Below are 20,688 nucleotides of genomic sequence, written 5' to 3'. Positions count from 1 at the left end.
GCTGCCTCTGGGCTGGCGGGGTTGCTGCTCAGCACCGGGCAGTGCTCCTCTCGCCCCGGTACCCGAGTTTCTCCTGTTCTTCTCTTCCCCACGCAGAGGGTCCCTTAGTGTGACAGGCTGCTGCTCTCCCTTCAGAGGTGCTTGTGTGTCAGTGCCACAAGCGTGTGTGCTGGTGACGTCCTTCTGTAATAGTTGTTGTGGAGAATACTGTACGTCGTGTGGCCAAGTATCGCTTTATACTTTGTTAGGCAAAATGTTACTTGCCTGCTACTGCTCGTTACTGGTTTAGCTGGTGGTGTCAGACTTGGAAATTTGCTCTTAAATGGTCAGCAGAGAAGAAACCAGAATTACCAAATTAGAGTATTTTAACTGGTTAAGATATACCTTCAGATAACCTATTCATAGAATGCAGTGCTTGTTTTCATACAAAAATTTCTTTATAGGGTTTTCGTTTGATACATATGAATAAAATATACAGCTGAATATCTTCTTTATAATGTTTATTTACAGGACAGATAATTTCTTACTTTTCTCGGTAGAGCTTTATGTTTGTTACCTTGATGTAAGGGTTTTCTCATTCTAATGTTGGATTTTGTTGAACAGTGAAGGCCACAGGTAGCTCAGGTGTAACTGACTTATTTCAGGCTGCTTCTGTTTTACAATGTTGTTCTGAAAGTGTCAATCTGTTGTCTGTCTTCTGATATTTACTTGTAGATGGGGAAGCCATAGGAAGTTTGTATCATGGCAGCGGATGAGGATGGACTGGGGCTGTTTGATACCCACTATGGCGGTAAGATACTTTGTGTTCTGTTTTGCAGTGAAATAACATGTGCAGTCTTATGAAAATAAATAAGCCCCCAAATAACGTGGAAAACAAAATGGAAACAATTGAAGCTGGGACAAATACTGATGAGCTTTAACTGTAATTAAATGTCTGCAGCACAGTCTTATAGTAAGCCATATCCCATTAGTAAGTTTGGATTTTAAAACATAACTCTGTGGTTTGGATTTCTAGTATGGTTTCAGGGGATGTCTGAAGCTGGTTTCTCCCCTATATTTTACAGTGTATAACCTTCGCTGTCTGTTGGTGAAGTGTGTATTTGGACGGTTCAGAGGATTGTTCCTTTGCTATGTGTAAAAGCAAATGGGATGTCATCTGGTATAGGACCAGCAACCAAGGTACTCTAACTTGAGTACCAACTCTGCAGTTGATTGCTCTGACGTGTTGATGAGATTCCCAGCCTCATAAGGGCTGTGGATATTAATACTGTTCTTAGTAGAGATTCACACAGAGGAAACAAGAGTGATAAGAGACATTGGAAAAAGACATCAAGAGAGACTGAGGAAATTAGGTTAAAATATGTTTACAGAACCAGTTAGTCAGGGAATAGACAGCAGTACTAAAGCAAATTCTTTGAATTACAGTACAGACTGTTACAATACTTCCTGTTTAGTGAGAAAGGTTTCTTTTAGCAATAGTGGCTTTATCATACTAATTCTTTTATTTTTGTTTCAGAGTTGTATAACTTTTGTATTCAGTGTGTTCTAGAAAACAGTTTGAAATCCAGATCAAGTTGACTTAGTTAATAACCTTAAAATTTATTTGTACTTAAAAGACATAATTTGCTTTATGCAGAGTTCCTGTATTTAGGAATTGATTGTACAAGACTGTCTTTGCTCCCTGGTGACTAAAGGTCTGTTCTCCAAAGTAGCAGTAGCTTCCCAGCTAAAATTCCCCTGTGGTTTACTAGTCAGTGCTACTACTTTTACTACTCTCTACTCTTCTAGGATCACAGCTATACTTGGTTCATGGGAGAATTGGAGGTTTGAGTTTACTCAATGTTTACTTTGGCCTGTTTTTGGTTTTTTTGCTTTAGCTGAAGCTTCCCCCTTCAAGGAAGGTGATGAGAGCTCAGTTGATATTTATGATGGCTTGGACAACAGTTTGACAGTTCCTGGTAGGTCGATTGTATCTTGCTGCTTGGCTTAGAGCGTTATAGTCTCTGTGGTTCTTAGGCTGGTTTCAAGGAAAACAACAGTTAGCTTAAAGATTACGTTTAACTGCTGCACCATGCTTCAGTAAGTTACTTTTTTAAATTCAAGACATATAGGTTGCAATTTGTATAAATACAACATGTACAGCAAATCTATTAGCTGAATGAGTATAAGATGGTTTTCATGTGATACTGGCTGTTTTAAGAGACTTAGGCATGTAAAGGGGTGCAGAGGAACCTTAGCTATTCTATGTGTGCCTTGATAAAGGACATTTTACCTTGAAAAAAGTACTTTTATTTTGTGTTTTTTAAATAGCTTCAGGATCAGAACCAGTAGTCGCTGATCACTAAATCTCCAGTGAGCACTCCAGAAAATACTTTCCATATGATACAGTCCATTCAGTAGATCCTTCTAACCTGTTCTTACTTTCTCAATAATTTCATATGCTAATGTAAATTCATTTCCTCTTTTAACTTCTTTGAAGGTAAGGAAGAAATGGACCCAGCACATGTTCTTTTTTAGGAATCTCACTGTACCGTTTAATGAAATGCTGTTTCTAATATTTAAACAAGTGTTTCTCTATTGACTGTACTGCTGTAAGGCCACTGATTTTTTTTATGGAAGTATTATACTATATCCTACAGACATGAAGCATCTATATATCTTATTCTCACTTAACATTTTGTATTTGTTACAGTATATAACAAAATACAAAACCATTTTTGAATAAGAGTATTCTCTGAGTCACTGTTTCACATGCTGAGATGCATTGTTCAGTAAATGTTATTCCGCTTTGCATTTTTTACAGTGAAAATATTTTATAATGTCTAGTTCTGAGGGATCTTGGTTTTTTGTGGGTTTTTTTTTTTTTTGAGAAGAGGGTTGGTAAGATTTTTGCTCTATGCAGATAAGATGTTACTTGCATGTTATCTTGCATTGTTTTAATAATGGTCTTTGCATTATGGTATTGTTCAGAGGATTGAATCACAGTTTTGATAGCTAACTTCATTTATTTGTTTGGAAATTAATCTGTATTTCAGAGGTGTCATAAGTCAGGTCCTGTCAGTAATGCATGTTTGGTGAACAGAGCACAGAGGTTGATTTGAGGAAAAGCACTCTTATCTAAATAGTTGGGCTGTTTGGGTGTCAGGCTAGTTTTTGGTTTCGTTTATTTTGGTTAGGTTTTTTTTTTTTTCTTCTTTGATTTCTTTGAACTAAAAGTAGGGAATTTACATTTGTGAGGGAATAAAAAGCTGCAGAGAACACCTACTCAACATAAAGAGCATGGTATTCAACCTCATACCAGCTCTACAGTAACTCTGTTTGATTCTGATCAACTGATCCGTGTTTGTCAATCCATGTGGGTCATTGGCATCTGAGTATTCTTTTTTCTCAATAATTTTTTTCAAATGCAAATGTTTACAAGGTAAAGCCTGCCTAAAAGCTGAATGAACTGTAGGGTGCACATATTTATCCTAGCTTTCTGCTATGTGTTGGCTTTGCATTGCAGAACCTCAAATCACTGCTAAGGTGTAGCCCTTTCTTTGTAAATTAGGTAGATGCACTATGAACTAGCTCTCCTTTGACTTAAAACACATTAGACAGTCATAAAATGCATCCGTCTTTGTTGCTGGGTGTCCTGCGTATCTCTTAATTTTTCCAACAGTATGTTTTCAGTTGAACTTTAATTTTCATTGTTAGCTTTTATATAGAAATAAATTGGATCAAGTATTTCCAATAAAACTATATAAATGTTAAAATTCAAGATAGAAATGTCTTCAGATAGGTTGTATTGTGTCACTGAGGAAAACACATGAACTTTTTTCTTATGTAGCTGATTTTCTTTCTACAGACAATTCTGCACCAAATTCTACACCAGCTGGAAACAGCTTAAATTTATTTGATGAGATATTAATTGAAGAAGGGACTGCAAAGGAAGCATCCTACAATGAGGTGTGTCTTAATGTGACAAAAACAATTCTGGTATTTTGGAGGTTTCTTGTGTAAAGTGCCAAAAATGTTGTCAGTATGTTCGCTCTGTTGGAAAAACAGGGAAACTGTTTTTAAATTAGTAAACCCAAGGGTATGCTAATAAGCTGTTACGTCCACAAGTTTATCAGAATAAGTGGATCTCTCACTCTGTGACACATTCTGTTCTCATTTCAGAGTCCTTGGCATGTGGTTCATGTACCAGCTACCCTATGGGAAAATGTACCTTAATTTCCTTCTAGTTAAATATCTGTCAGACATCTGATACAAAACTAATCTTGAAATTTCTCCCAACAAATCTTACCAGACTCAAGTAGATAGGTCATGGATTAATCTTATCTGTCATTAAATCTTGTGTTTGAGAACGAAGACAACCATGCACTAGATAACTATTTCTAGCAAATCAGCACAACACTTACTCATGTAGCACCCCCTGTCCTGGTCCATAAGACACATCTCAGCTAACCTGAGCTTTGGAGTAAAAGGGGCAGACATCCACAGATACAATGCTCTATAGAATAAGCAGGAGCAAAACCTCCCAGAATCTATTAAGTGGTTAAACTGTCACCTTAAAGGTTTGAAAGCATCTGTCTGCTAAGTATGACAATAGGTAACTTATGAGTGAAAGTTTTCTTGCCATCTGCTTTGAAGGGCTCATGCCAAATGTGTTTCATTTAATGTTGTGATCTCAACAGGAGCGTGTCCTTTGCAGTCTGGAGATTTTTTTCAGTTCAGTTTTGCTTGTAGTAACTTTTTGGTGTGGTTTTTCCTTATGTGTTTATATAAAATCTGACCACCAGGTCCCCATCTGTAGGGCTCTTAAAACTCCTGCTCCTCGATAATCATGTCTTTAATTTCACAATAATACGGCTTCCTGTTACTCTCTAGCCTATTACTGTTGGGCAAGCACACATACATTTCCTCTGATCTGAATGTTCGTGACGTTTTAGAGATTTGTATAACTTTTGGAGTGTATCAAAGCTTCTTCTTTTAATATGTGTTTAATATGCTACTTTTGGAAAAAAGAAAAAGCACCACCAAGCAAAAAAACAGAGCTTTGTAATATACGTTACTGTGTTAACTTACTAAATCTTGATGAGTATCTTTTCTGTGTAATTAAGTCCACTTCTGTGCTCTGAATTCTTCTCTCTTTTTAACAGCTGCAGGTAGAATATGGAAAATGTCAGCAGCAAATTAAAGAGCTGATGAAGAAATTTAAGGAAATACAGGCACAGGTACAGGTTCAAAGAGCAACATTGTCAAGATTTATGTAAGGCAAACTGAATATTGCTTTGAGAGTTAGTTTCATATGCTTTCCAGAATTGATCCATCGCATGCGTAATTTGTAAAGCACCTCTCTGTAGGTGCTAAGAGCTTGTTCTGCCTGGGATAGTTGCTAAGTTAGTCTACTGACAAAATCGGTAGGTAAATACACTTGTTTCATGATGTTGCATGCAGTAAGGCTTTAGTTCCTTAAAAGCTATCTTCTATCTCCTTAATTAGAAAATAAGCATGTCAAATGAATAGTTATCAGAAAGGTATCCAGTTCTCTTGTTTGTTTGTTTTTTAAAGTAGGCCTTTAATGCACTAGGGAGAGGGTTGCAAAGGTACCTGAGCAATTAGAAAGCAAAAGGTACTTGAGTTACTAGAACTGAAAGAGCATGCCTGTGTTGCTTTAAGCATAGTGCCCTTCTGATAAGGCTGAACTGCTCTTTAACTTGAGCTAGTATCCCCATGCTGTGCCATTCTGTATAGGTAGATTATCCTGGGCAATTGTGCAATGTGATTTACTGTGTATTACAGATGAGTCCCAAAGGTTCTGTGCTTTGCAGTGGGAAGCAGCTTCTGCCCTGTGCCACTTCTGTATTGTTTTCTGCAAAACTTGTCTGCCTTTCTGAGCAGGCTTTGCTGAGGACAATTATTAAAAGAAGGGGTGATCTCTAGGATTAACAGGTAGGGTTCTAGAACATCATATCTGGAAATTTAAGAATTATAGAGCACCCAAAGTTGGTCTTGATACCTAGAAATACAGTTACCCTCTTTCTCTGAAAGTGCTTAAAAGCTATGTCTCTCATTTGACACACTGACCATAAAAGCAATAAAGTGATTAAAAGAATGATGCAAAGGGGAAGATTATAATTATTTTTTTTTAGCTGTATGGTTATTTGGTTTATGGCATATTTCCATTTCAAGAAATTGTATGCTTAAAACATCTTAAGTAATTGCTAGGAACACAAACAGAAGCATAAACTAATAAATAATTCTGTCTTAATTCTGACTTCTCCAGAACAGTTTCTGTAAGTTCTATTGTCAGTTGGCATATGGTGGGACTTTTTCTAATGGTTGTCTTGCACTGGTTTTCACTACATGTTTGGATACCCAAGCTAATTCTTGTTTTGTCTTGTTTTTTTTTCTTTCCTCTCTCTCTCTCTCTCTCTCGTGTCTCTCTTGCTCTTTTTTTTGTTTGTTTATATTTAAAATAGAATGTCATTCTACAGAATGAAAATCAAGCTCTCAAAAAGAATATTTCAGCACTTATAAAAACAGCAAGAGTGGAAATTAATCGTAAGGATGAAGAAATTAATAATCTCTATCAAAGGTACTACTAGACAGTGGAACTGAAAAAGTGCTTCTTTTTTCTGATAATGTCTATATGCTTGTAGGAAACCTTTGTGTGTATTTTAAGTAAACCTTACGAAAAAAGTTACATAGTAAATAATTATGTGGTTTAGTACTGGTACAGTCAGAGGAAATAGGTAACTGTCTTCCTTGCTTGATGAGGTCTTTTGGTTTCTAGTGAAGAAAACATGGAGGAATCCAAAGGGTGACCATTTGCCCGAATTCCTTTTTGTTTTGTTTAGTCAACCGTTTCTGGTGGGTTATCTAACCATCTTGCATGTTTCAAAGCATTAATCTTACACAGTTCAGCTTCAGAACTAGTCTGTTTTATGGTCTCAGACATGAATTCCATGGAACTTTTCAGACAACAAATTAAATAAATAAAAGATACTGTATAATTGTTTTCATGGCAAGAGATAAAAGCCCTGCCTCCAATAGTGGGGGACAGCAGCTAGAGAATTCTTGGTAATTTCTGTGCACTACTAATCTTACTGCAAGGCATTGAAAATATGAAACTATGGATGTGAGAGTAGCTGAGTGTAAGGTTTCTGAGCCATTTCAAACCAGAGCAGGGGCCCAAGATTCAGGACCCCTACTTGTCACAAGGTCACCTGCTTGTCACTTTTGTGACATCAGCCACCTAATTGGTTTGTTTGTGTTTCAATTTGACCATTTGATATTTTCGTGCACCGAAAAGTGTCATAAAGCAAGTTCTTCTGACATTCTGTGCTTAAGTATATATGCACATTAACTGGGGGGGAAGGATTTTTGTTTTCCAAAATACAAGAAACTGCCAGATACAATCCAATAAAGGTCAAGAGGTTTTAAGGTGTGATTCTTTCAGTGTATTGGCTTTGGCACAGTAGCTGTCATTTTCACACCTTTGAATGTAGTGTTCTGGGTTTAAAATGAAACTGAAAAATAATCTCTTGTTTTGAATACTCAACCTCACTTAAGAGTTTACAAACTCATTTTAATACCTTCTGATGGTGATGAAAATTTATGAGCAAAGTATTTGATCTAGGTATTTTGGAGGCATCCACCATGAAAATCATGAGGAAAGTGGCACTTTGAGGTCTTAGAAGCGCGCCTTGTCTGTTGCATGGTCTATAATAAATTAGTTCATTTTAAGCAAACTAAAGACTCTTTTTGAGGGGAATTGTTAGTGCTTACGTCCAAAAAAAAAAAAAAAAAGTCAAGCCAAACTAAAAATATCAAAGAACCCACATGGATACAATTACATTCATCACACATGTATTCAGATTTCATAACCAGCCTAAAGCACAGCAAAAACTTATCAGTATAATTCAAAATTAAACAGAAATATAGGAAAGGGGTTTGAATTACAACAGCTGCAGCATTGTTTTAGTTCAACATTCACTTCACATCACAGTGTCACATTTTTGGAGTAGATTCAGTTGTATGACCTGATTGTTACATATTTAAACGTACTTTATCAGCCCATAGGAAGTGTCCAGTTTTATAAAGCAAAACTAACCCCATTTTGTATTAGAGATAAACGTAGCATTATTGTACACTTAAACTGATTCCTTACATCTGGACACCAGATCAATATAAAATGTCAGTCCAAACCCAAATGTCTGTGTATAGCAGCCACTTCATCCTTGACTCTCCAACAAGGAGGCATGAATATGGTGGTTTGCTGCCATTATTTGTTGGTGTTACTTTTACTTTTCTTTCCTTAAACACAATAATTCTTTTTAGATAGTGGAGAGTATTTAAGAAGGTTGTTATTGTCCTTAGTCATGTCATTTTAATGAAGTGTTTTGTTAAATATGGCAGAAAATGTCTGGATTTTTTTGTTACTGGTTTGTTTGGTTTTTTTCTAGTGAGGTAACTGAGTTCTGTCACTAATATGTAAGATGGGCTACATATGCCCTTTGTTTTTTTTGGTGAGGCCACATGATATTCATCTCATAATACAGACAATTGAAAGTAGCTCCGAAAAAAGAAACGCTTTGTATTTACTGAGATACCCTCCTGGAGATCTCTGCAATGATGATAGTCATACACGTCTACCGAGCTCTGATCGATTATTGCAATTTACTACTTGTTTTCTGTACCACGCATCCAGTTCAAGCATGGTAGCTTATTTTTGCTTACTGGGTGGAGTAAGCACAGTAACATCATACTTATTCTTTTGGTTGCCAATTTACCAACTAGTAAGCTATTGAATTGATGCTTTTCTGGTTTGGGGTTTTTTTTTTCACCTATCCTTTCTCTCTCTCCACCACCACCCCCCTCCACCACTTTTAATCACTAATGCTGTAAAGACCAACTTTTTTGCTAAGGCAAGGCTCTTTTTATGGCTGGACAATGAAATACTAAATTGAATTACTGAAATTGTTAATTACACGCAGTACAGTATTTTTCCACAGATCTTGCTTTTTCTTCAAAAGAATTTCATTTGGAAAATATGTATAGAAATTATATTCTTTTGCTGTGTGCTAATGGAAATTATTAAACTTCTTGGTTTATCCCACTTTTTTTTTTTTTCACTTTGAAGATAGAAGAAAAGCTAAAATAATTTTAGATGTATGTATTCATTGCATTTTGGCTTTAGTTACATTTAAATAAATTTAAATGTAACATAACTTTTTTTTTTCTCTCTATAAACAGGCTATCAGAATTTCCCAATCATCGTGGTTTCACCAGAACATATGTTCCAGGATCAACTAATGGGAGGTGCTCAGAGATGTGTAAAACAAAAGATCCCAAATTCAGACCTTCTGATTTAGGTGACAGTGTGAAGATGGAGCACAGAATGAAAAATGACTGTCCAAAAGATACACACCACAGTTACTCATCTCATAATATGGAAAATGGGAAGTCTAGCTCTGAAAAAAGAAACACTCCAAATTTACTGAGATACCCTCCTGAAGAACTCTGCAATGACGATACTCATACATGTCTCCCAAGCTATGACCATAGTTCCAACAAGGATAACAGAAAGGAAAAAAAAGAAATTAAAAGTAATGAACAGTACAGTAGGGGAAATGTCAACAAGTACAGAAGAGAAGTGCATCAGAGCACCAGAAACAATGGTGACAGTGAAGAGGGGAATTCAGATCCTCAGCAAAAGCTGAAAACCCTTTCAGAAAGGGCTAGTAAAAACGAGTTGCAACAAAAAAGTCAGAACGTAAAACTCAAATGCAGTCCAAGTGTAGAAAGAAGAGTAGAAAGGGGTGTTTCTTCCTGGGAGAAGCAAACTACTGATAAAGACAGATTTCCAACAAGAGGTGAATTGTATGCTGATGAGAGATCACAAAATGTATTACGAAAGGATATTAAAACACATGATAAAGATGAAAAAAATGCTGGCCAAAAAAATAAATCAAATGAAAAGCCACAAGAGCAGCCAAGGAGATCTGGTAGAGGAAGTAGTCCACACTCAAAGAACGAACATTCAAAGAATTTTCATGAATCACGTAAATGTCGCATAGAGGAGTCTAGAAAAGGAAAAGATATTGACTGCAAGAGAGACAGGGGAACAAATGATTATATTTCTCGAGAAGGAAGGACTTCACCTTCTAATTCCAACAACAGAGAGCATAAATACGCACGCTTGAAGGAAAATAGTAGTAGATATGAATGGGAAACAGCACATTCCAAATCAGAAAAACACAGAACCGAAGAAAAAAGGAAAAGAGAAAGAGAGGATGAAAATAGACATTTTAGAAATGAAAGAAAAGTTACGAAAGAGGTAACTCACCAGTCTGTAAAAGAATCCAAGAAAGGTACGGATGTTACAAAAAGTGAGAGAAACAAGTTCTATAAGCCAGAAGAAATGTCCAGAGTAGCAGATAGTTTAAAAGACCATAAAGTTCCCAAAACTAGAGATGATCACACTGGGTCAAAAAGTAAAGACTTAAAACTTAGCTTTATGGAAAAACTAAATTTAACTCTTTCTCCTGCTAAGAAACAATGTGTGTCTCCAACAGATGGAATTAAAACACCTTCCCAAAAGGCCACTCATGAGGGAAGTACAGAACTCGCGCTGCAGGCAGAACTGTTAGATTCTGCACACCCCGTTAACTGTGGTCCCACAGAGCAAACTAATTCAACACTACAAGTTCTGGATAGTGCAGCTCAAAGCAGTGTGGAACCAGCAATGCCTGTTCCTGTCAGTTCTGAAGATGAAGCCTTAAAAGTAGCAGCAGCAGATCCAGCACAGTCTGAAGAATTGCCAGCAGTGGCAAGTAGTGAACTGAGCTCAGAAACCTTACTAGAAGCAGAAGTGGTTCCAGTAGAGCCCCAAGCCTTACCAAAAGCAGCAGAGGTACTGGTTACTGATGAGATGCAGGCTGAAACATTGACAGAAGCAGCACAGGCTTGTGATCTGGTTGAATCAGAAGCCTTGGCAACAGCAGTGGCAGTGATGAAGCTGAATCACCCCGAATCTTTGCCCCAGGAGGTGGCTGGGAGCATGGCAGAGCCTCAAGAGTGGTCTGTGACAGTGGGTGTGATGCAGAATGACAATGCACCACCACCACCAGCAGAAGTGGCACAACCTGAAGTTGCCATTGAAAGTACGGGAGCCCTTTCAGAGTCAGCAGCAGAGAAGAAAGAAGACAAAATATGTCTGGTTGCTGACATAGAAAGCTCAGCAGACCAATGTGGCTCTCAAAACCTTGTCTTGGATGACTCTGAAGCCAAAAATTCTGGTGACCTGGAGTCCTGTGATGTTGGAGATGATATTGGTGGAACAAAACCAGACTCTTTAATGGAAGCAGTGAAGGACAATGACCACTTGGCTGCAGAAAATGCTGAGTGTCCCACTGATGAGAAGGGTATTTGTGAAATTGATAAGAGTACATCTCAGTCACTCGACAGAACTATGTTAAGTGATAAGGATGAACCATTAGTTGACCAGAATGCTTGCGATCTGGAGCCAGACCTCACTGAAATCAGTACGCCAGCATCTTCTGTTAGTGGTGAGATGTATCCTAGAACTAAGGACAGAGAAACTAACCCAGTTCCTGTTGATGATGACAGCTCAATACTGAGCATTGATCTCAATCACTTGAGGTGTATTCCGAAGGCAATCAGCCCACTGAACAGTCCGATGCGCCCTTTGGCTAAAGCACTTAAGATGGAAAGTCCCTGCAAAGGTCTTGTGAAGAGTTATAACAAAGGTATTATATATGTATGTTCCAATTTCTTTTCTATATAAAGGCTTAGAAGATCTGCTCATGGAAAGCAAAATGACTTTTAACTGCTTTCTCAAAAATACAAATTGTTTTTTAAGCTATGTAAGTCTCAATGGTCCTTTTTATTTGTAGTGGAACCATTTAACAGTGCAGTCAAGACTGTAGCCAACTGACCATTAGTGCTTTAAAAATTGGTGTTTATCACTACTGACAGATGAGAGCTTGGAATTAGAGTATATGTACTAAGTTCTAAAAAAATACCTATAGTTTTCTTAATTGCAGTTAGTTCTGAGTAGATCTCATTAGATTTTTCTCTGAAATTGTAGAGGCAAAAGTTACTTAGGATATATTCTTTCAAGTATGTATTTCTGAGAAAACTGGAGAGGGTACATGAGAATTTCTAGGAATGTCAGCTAAGAGAAGGCTCTGCTCTCTATCTACATTTCAGAGTGAATTTTTGTAGATATTTTACAAGTGTGAGTCAATGGCAAAAAAAGAACAAATAGAACATTAGGATTTATCATTAATGAAGTAAGAGCCTACTCCTAAATAAGATGTCAGGGAGATAAAATATCGTAACAGCACTCACAGGAAGAGAAAACAGATGACTCAAAGTTTAAGTCTTTCACTTGTGTGAATTTAACTTCCTGTAATGTCCTGTTGCAACGAATAAAAAGATTTCTTGGAACTTAGATTTTCTACTAGAAGAGGAACGGTAGAGTGGCCTTTAAATCCTTTTTATGTTTTGGAGTATAATCCTGTTGTCTTTTTTCAAATCTTAGTGTGGTTTACTCTGGAATTCTCTCTTGTGCTTGACTCTCTCAAGAGTGAATTCCTTTAGCAGTTTATATTTCATTCCTGCAGTATTTTATATTCTTTGGAATGTTTGAAGGAACATGAGAGCTTCAGGATCTGAGTAGGAGAGCATCAAATTAAAGTCTTTTTTCAATTTTTTACTGTATCCCCGAGTTACTTGTTAGAGTTCCTGTCCAGAACTTGGTGCTGAATTCCAAAGCAGTGATTTTTCAGCTCTGATATTTCAGCTCTGAAGTTAGATGCCTAGTTGTCTTTGTGATCTGACTAATGATATGCATGTCAAATGTTTTGCATCTGTTAAATTGACAGGAGGAATCGCAGGAGGCTATGGTTTCTCTTTGCCTTGAAATTCAGTACTTGCCTTTTTACTGTTCTGCAGGACAGGGGTACATATGTTAATACTATTTTTTGACCATTTTCATTGTATGCTTTAGTTTGTCGAAATATTTAAGTAGTTTGAGAAAGTACTGATCTTTGTAAAACTGAAGTGGAGGTGGTGATGAGTACGTTTTTTGCTCCTGTAGAATCTGTATAAACATTTTCAAATGTTGCTTTAAAGTGTTAATCACAAGTTCATTGTTTATGGAGATCAATTTAGATATGATCTTTTATGAGATAAAATGTTTGTTAGAGGTCATTAAGCAGTCTAATCTCTGTGATTGAACATAAGAGTGTTTTATTAACTAGAGTGCAGAGCAAGCCTAAAATTAACTGCAAATCTTGTTAATCAATAGACATGCACTTCAGTGGCATTTTTGTACAATGGAAATGAGCTTGGCTTTTCATCTTTTGTAACATGCTGCTTCATAGCCAACTGTAATTGCTTATTATTCCTAACAAAATAGCATTTGCTTTGAATTTTAAATAATGATTACATATTTAATGATACCTCAAAACTATAAAACATTTAATAAACTTATTTATGAGGCAAAGTAAGGCATGCTACATTTGGCAGAACTTTGGCCTTTTCTCTCACTTATTCTCATTCCTGTCATTCAGGAACTTGAACTTTTGGTTTTCTACAAAATTTGTAAGAAAAAAGGTTTTTATGCCGTTGTGTTCAGTTACAGTGCTGGTAATCTTAAATGCATCAAACCCTGAAGTTTGTCATGTGTGTAGTGCCGAGTACTCTTTTGTTTAGTAAGTCAGTTTATTGAAAGACTCAAAGAACCTTTTTATCAACCCTAGAAGAGATAGTTGAATGCAGCACTAGCAGGTCATTTGTTCTTCTCATCTTGGTTTTGTTCTGAAACTGTTAAAAGAAAAGCCACCTGTTGTATTTAAATGGTAGTCCATAAGTTAAAATTCAGCTTCTGCAGTGTTCGGAAGACTTGTTAAAGTAAATGTAAGGAAGTTCAAAACTGCTGGTAACTGCTAGATTTTTCTGTCTTCAATAGCTATATGTGTGAGATAGGTCACATGTTTTTTGGTGAAATGTTGAGGTCTTATTTGCCCTTTGAAGCTGAGAAAAAATCTTTAAACCAGCAGCTGCTGAAGCAAACCACACAGACTTGTTATAGCTCAAACTTCCCGAGTCATTGTTGGCAGTTTCAGATAGTTCTGAATGGTCACTTTACAAAGAGACCAGGATTTTCTGAACATATCTGTTTATAATTGCATTCCTTGTGGTGATTAGGAAACTGTTTTCTTTTTTATAGATTTAATTCCTGAAAGTGGAGTTGTTGTCTGTCCCTCAAAAAATTTGTCAAAGGAGGTAAACAAAGAAAATCAAAAGCCAGTTAGCATGTCTGATGAACACTGTGAGATGGAGTCCCAGCTGAGTATCTCTTCAGATGAAATAGAAGAAGGAGAAATCATAAGTAGTGATGAAGAGGAAAAAAAAGGTAAACCAGAAAGTGTCTCTGAAAATACAAAAAAGTCAAGACCAAAAGCTTCTCCTGAGACGCGGAATTTGACCAGCAGTCCACAAAATCAAAAGAGCAAAGTTGTGCGTTGTAATGAAGATAATGGAAAATTTGTGTCTGTGAAAGTAAGTGCGAAGAAGAACAGAGAGAGGCATAAAAATCAGACATTCAGATCTTCGAAGGATATGAAGAAAAATAAAACTGTGAGCATTGCTTGTCTTGAAAAAATAGTACATGTTATTGTTGAACCTTCAAGTATACAAGAAATCATGCAGATGCTAAGAGCTATACGAAAACAGATGAGGAAAAATTATATGAAGTTCAAGGTACAGTTCCCAGTTCAGCATTTTCACAGAATTATAGAATCCGGTATCATAAATTTTACATCATTAATAAAACACTTGAACTTTTCCAAGATGTCTACATTAGGTGAGACATTAAAATTGAGTATCTGTGATGTTGTAGAGTGCAAACTGAAGCAAGTTAAAAAGAATGCAATAGTGGACCGTCTTTTTGAACAGCAAGTATCAGATATGAAAAAACAGTTATGGAAATTTGTAGATGAACAGCTTGATTACTTATTTGAAAAGATAAGGAGGATTATAATAAAACTATGTGATGTGGGACATGTGGCAAATGAGAGTGAGGAAAGGAAGTTTGAAAGAGTGGGAAAGCAAAAACACAAGATCAGTCATAAAAATAATATGCAAAGGTCTAGAAAGAAGTCCCTGAAAGTCCAATCTCAAAAGCCTGAAGAATATATGCTTTCAAAGCAACATGTGGATTATCAACGAACTAAGTGTCACCATGAGAAAAATAAAACAGATGCGCCAAAGCCTGCCTTTACAAAATGTCTCAACTCCATTGATAACACTAGGAATTCCCAAACCAAAGTGCACCTCTCTAAAGAGAATAGTTTGCAAGGCACTCTCACTCCATTGAAGGGTGTGAAATCCGAAAAGGAAGGATTGCAGCTATCCAGAGATGCTAACAAATCTGATCTTAGTTACGAGCTTCTCACAGAACAACAAGCATCCAGCCTTACATTTAATCTTGTAAGTGATGCTCAAATGGGTGAAATTTTCAAAAGTTTATTGCAAGGTTCTGATCTCTTGGAAAAAAATGGAGGCAATATTGACAGAAATGAGTGGGAATTCAGGACTCCAGAAAAACAGTTTTTAGATGGTCATAAATGTAGAAGTAATGTTGCTGAACTGGTGCAAGAGATTGCTCCAAAGGAGGCTTGTGTGGAATCTCAACCAGTAGAGGGTATTAAGTGGCCTGTTGTTTCACCTGTAAGAGCTCCCTCTTTAGCATCTAGGCTTCAGATGTCTGTTGATCCTGATGTACTAGATGAAAGCTGTATGTTTGAGGTTCCTACAAATGCAGCTTCATGCAAAGAAGATGACTGTAATTTACAGAAGAATAAGTCATTTGTTTCTTCAATCCTCCTTGAAGATTTGGCTGTTTCCTTAACTATTCCATCACCTTTGAAATCAGATTCTCACCTCAGCTTCCTAAAACCTGAGAATAATTCTAGCTCAACTCCCGAGGGTGTTCTCAGCGCACATTACAGCGAAGATGCACTGCTGGAAGAGGAGGATGCCACTGAACAAGACATTCACTTGGCTTTAGAATCCGATAACTCGAGCAGTAAATCAAGTTGTTCATCATCGTGGACGAGTCGGCCTGTTGCTCCTGGTTTTCAGTGTCGCCCCAGCCTACCAATGCAAGCAGTAATCATGGAGAAATCCAATGATCATTTTATTGTAAAGATCAGGCGTGCAGTGCCATCTACCTCACCAGCATCTGATCGGGTGGCTTCAGTGAAGGAGGTGCGGGCATCTTCAACCAAGATTGAAAAACAAGAAATGAGAAGTGGGGGAAGAGAAAGGGGCAGTCAGAGTGCCACAGTAGCTGTTGTGCAAGAAAGTGTCAAACCAGATCTGGTTAAGATGGATCAGTTGCCTCATGTCAGCGCTGGACAAGAACAAAATCCTGCCTTACCTCAGCTTCTAAAGGAATCTCATAGTAGTGGAAAGGAAGAAACCACTGGGTTGCTTGAACCCTCTAGAATATCTTCAAACACAGAGAGCCAGGACACTAAAAGCACAGATGAAGGCTCTGAACAATCTCAGGCACACAAATTGAAAGTATCTGAAAATGTAAATGAAATGGGTGTTAGACCTCAAGGTTCTCATCCTATTTCCTGCAGCATAGAGTCATACATAGACTTAACAGATGATATGGTTAGTGAAACTTCATGTTGTGTGGTGGAATCCACTACAGATAACAGGACTCAGGAAACCTCTACTGGAAACTTGGAAATCAGTGTTAAAAAGCAGGAACTGGAAGAGTGCTCTGGTGCATTTATAGATTTAACAGAAGACCTTTCCAATGAGACTGTAGCAGGTGAATGTAATCTTGAAACACAAGCTACTTCAAATACTGAGGTAGGATGCCAGATAAGTAGAGATGATAAAACTGGTAAAAAAAGGAAAAAGGACACTGTCAGAGAGAATTCCAACTCAAAAAGGCAACGAAAAGAAACTGAATCAGCAGGTGAAGGGAGTGATGCAAGTGATGTGAAGCCTGAAGAGGTAAATTCAGCATCCAAACAGTGTTCCAATAAGAAGAATGAATTGCAGCAGAACAAAGACTCTTCTCCTTTGGCTTCATCTGCATCATCACCTAGTCTGTATGCCAAAAACATCATTAAAAAGAAGGGAGAAGTAGTAGTTTCCTGGACAAGGTAATTTATGATTTGATCTGTTTGATTGTTTTAAGGTTTTTTTTTAAACTATGTGATAAACTGAAAAGTGGGAAGAAAAGGCTGTTTAGCTGATGGTTGAACTTCTGTGGACAGTGGGGTGTGAGCTGCCTCTTGTCTGTGCAGGGTGGCATTGTGAGACTGATGTCTTTTCTTAGAGTACCACTAAAAGGTGCCAAAGTCTATTTTATCCTTTTTCTGTAACAGTTGTCCAGGGGAAAACAAATTTAAGAGATGAAAGATTAACTGATTGCATGTAATCCTGTTAGCAGCATTTGGACAAGAACAACTTTTAGTCATTTCTTAGGTAGGTTAAATCAGATTTGCCTTAAAGAAGGTGGCTTCCATATGTCATAACTAATTGCATCACTTACCCAAATCTCCCAAAACAGGATTACTTTTTGCTTTTGTTTTTAAAGCTTTAAATGCTAAGGTAACAAGACCTACTGTATTGCACTGCCTGTAGGTTTTCTTTCTTCTGCCCATTTCCATTCTTGTGCAAAAAGTCCAGCCAGGCTTGGTAGGGGATGGAGGTCTTTGATGTTCCTACAAGGCCTGGAAGCATTAGTGACTGGGTAAAGGAGAGCAGCTTAAGATTTCTCATGCTGAGAGGAGGCATAAGAGCAAACAGTTTTCTCTTTTGGGGCCTATGCTGCTCAATCTGCAGAAATGTACTAGGCCACCATTCAGCCCACATACTCCAGTTAGCACAGTGTGGGTGACAAATGAGGTGACTATATGTGTTGAAGATACCTGCAAACTTATTGTGGTTTATTCTTATCCTCAAGAAACTATAGTTAGTAGGTTTTGCTGCTCTTGCTAAAACTTCATACAATCAACAGTTTAGAAAAGGGGCTTCTAAAATTTTCAGCACAGACTTCCCTGAACTGCAGTTTGAACTCCTGTTCTGTAGTTTGGAAATACTTAGAATTTTATATATGCCTTATGGTTTGTTTTTTGTTTGTGTGCATGTACACGTATATATGTATTAATATTTTAAAAATGCATTTTTGCTATAGAAATGATGACAGAGAAATTTTACTGGAATGCCAGAGAAAAGGACCATCAAGCAAAACCTTTGTTTCCCTAGCCACTAGGCTGAACAAAAGCCCTAATCAGGTAGGTGCTATCATTCTTATAATTGATAGACTATGTTGCTACATTCACGGTTGCAGTTGAACAAAAAACTTTAGAGATCTACTAATTTTGAGTTGTTTTTTCCTCGTGTCTTTTGTTGGGGGGTTCTTGAAAAAAGAATCTTAGATTCTGCTGGTTGTAACTTATTAAAAATATACATATAGGGGTATTATGGTCCAGGGATTCTTTAGTACCTGTTTGATTGGTACCTGGAAACTGCTGTCTCCAGTCATAAGCTAGGGACCACAGGATTGTTTGTATTGTTGAATCAGCACTTAAAGGCATTTTGGAGATGCCCGAAAGCCTTTGCACATACCCACTAAATTAGAAAAGGTTTAAAACTAGAACTGGAAAAAAAATACCAGGATTTTGCAGAAAGGGTGTATTTCATGAATATTTTTTCTTTTACTTTGTAATTAAGAAACTTCAGAAGGCACAGGTGTCAAGTTGATGTAGAATATTTCCAGAGGTTTGAATATAACTTTGTACTTGTCTTGAATTGCTATTTCAATCTCAATCCTACAAATCTAAGAAAGGAGAAACACCCATTTGGCTAAGTTAGGAAATCCTGTGTGCTCACGATTCGGCTTTTAGGATGTTTTGTTCTATGGTTACAGAGTCTTTGCGGGGTTTAGAAGCTGTTGGGGTGGGTGGTTGGATAAAGCAGCGTTATCTGTGCATTTATGTCACTCTTCCCAGTTAGCTATTTGGCAGATGCTATAGCAATATGTATATAGCAATAAGAAATACTAGCTTACAATTGATTGAGGTCTCTGTGTAAGCTGTAGCTATGTTCAACAAAAAGATGTTTGACTCTCATCTACAGACCACTTCTGTAAAATTCCAAGTAGGCAGACACCTCATGATGTGTCATAAATAGCAACAGTTGTACCAGAGAGTAGAAATAAGCAATAAGCTGTGCTTGTTGTGGAGTACAAAATAAGCTTTTGTCCTCACATTTTAATCTTGCTCACAATTATACCTGGCAAAATTCAAGTCTAAATGACTTTGAAGCCCTCATTTTTTTCCCTCCTATGTTGTAAACCAGTTCCTCCTGTGTTAAAACAGTAGTTTGCTCTAGCTCTCTGGAGGCTATTTCAGATACCAAAGGTATAGGAAGACTTCCTGCATTTAATTAACCTGTTGATAGTGCTCCTAAAATTCTACTGGTAAAATGTATTGGAAGCAAATAAAAAAATAGTGGTGGTCTTAAAAACTTCATGCTGTCAGATCAGTTTGTCTTGGCAGTTATGGAAATCTGGGGCCATAATGATAGGTCTCTTTTTTTGTCCTCCATTAGGTTTCAGAAAGATTCAAGCAGTTAATGAAGCTGTTCAAGAAATCCAAGTGCAAGTAAATTTAACACGAAGTTACTTCATGGGCACAGGGTTTAGCTGTTACCAGCAACGATGGACTACAACCACTACATTCATATAATGGGATGAGTGGGAGGTATCCAGGTCAGAATACCAAGCTTGGTAAATCTGATGCACTGTTGATTATTTACTTCTATGTCCATGTTTCCTCTGAAGTGCTTTATCAGAATAACACAGAAGGACCTTTACAAAGAAACTGACTAGAAAAGAATGGACACGTACAAATGGAGCAGCATCATTTCAAGGGTGTGACATCTCCTGTTGGTTAAGTATGTTCTACAAGTGACAACAAGGGCATGCTGTCAAATGAAGGTGGTGGCTTGTGCTTAACTAGTTGGAAGTACTGCATGTGGTGACTTTGAACTATGAATTTAAAAAGCAAGCGTGCTTTGGAATGTAGTTGGTATTCCTGGAAAATGACTGGTATGTCATCTTGGTTACACTGAAACATATTTTAAGAAGTTAAGCCTTTTTGTTTTAAAAGAAAGCAGGGCAGTGGTGATAATGATTCCAAAAGCTGCTTACATAGTAATTGTGTTGTGATGTTAAGGAATAGGTGGCTCTTGCTGCTTTCTCAGCAGCTTGTAGTGGATTACAAGGAGAGAATCTGGCATTGAGCATAGGGTTTGTCTTTGACTTTAAGCACGTTATCATTTACAACAACCTATAGTTAAAAATATTTTGCAATTCTGATATTTTAAAATAATTTTGAATAGTTGGGGTTTTTTCCCATGAAAAGGTATTTTTCTTTGGAAAAGGCAAATATGTTTTTCGATTCCAAATTACATCTAGGAATGGTACTTAATTTAGATCTTCAACATAAAAAGCATTCTATTTGGTTTAAAAAAATAAAAATTGACAAGTGATTTTTTTTTTTTTTAATCGATTTAGAGACAGACCTTTACAGTTTTATAAAATGTGACTTTATACTTTCTAACCAGGAGAAAAAC

The 20,688-nt window shown here is 37.1% G+C and overlaps 1 protein-coding gene across 1 annotated transcript; it reads left to right on the top strand.

Annotated features, from left to right (window-relative positions):
• Positions 1 to 713: 713 nt before the first annotated feature.
• Positions 714 to 19,719, top strand: CASP8AP2 (caspase 8 associated protein 2). Its single transcript, XM_010013032.1, has 9 exons — positions 714 to 790; positions 1,878 to 1,958; positions 3,848 to 3,948; positions 5,145 to 5,219; positions 6,468 to 6,583; positions 9,244 to 11,759; positions 14,249 to 17,207; positions 18,245 to 18,344; positions 19,663 to 19,719. Exons 1-9 carry the CDS (start codon positions 742 to 744, stop codon positions 19,717 to 19,719), a joined length of 6,054 nt encoding a protein of 2,017 aa, XP_010011334.1. The 5' UTR covers positions 714 to 741.
• The last annotated feature ends 969 nt before the right edge of the window (positions 19,720 to 20,688 follow it).

The sequence above is a fragment of the Nestor notabilis genome, unplaced genomic scaffold (genome assembly GCF_000696875.1).
Source record: "Nestor notabilis isolate BGI_N333 unplaced genomic scaffold, ASM69687v1 scaffold17534, whole genome shotgun sequence".
Taxonomy (NCBI): Eukaryota; Metazoa; Chordata; class Aves; order Psittaciformes; family Psittacidae; genus Nestor; species Nestor notabilis.
Note: the sequence above shows the minus strand (reverse complement) of the source record. Positions and strands in the feature narration are given on the sequence as shown.

What these genes read in the sequence shown, in the direction of transcription:
- CASP8AP2 (XM_010013032.1), top strand. Translation starts at nt 742, where the DNA reads ATGGCAGCGGATGAGGATGGACTGGGGCTGTTTGATACCCACTATGGC. An exon ending in CAACAGTTTGACAGTTCCTG is followed by an intron (nt 1,959 to 3,847) that starts GTAGGTCGATTG and finishes TTCTTTCTACAG; the next exon opens with ACAATTCTGCACCAAATTCT. An exon ending in TTAAGGAAATACAGGCACAG is followed by an intron (nt 5,220 to 6,467) that starts GTACAGGTTCAA and finishes TATTTAAAATAG; the next exon opens with AATGTCATTCTACAGAATGA.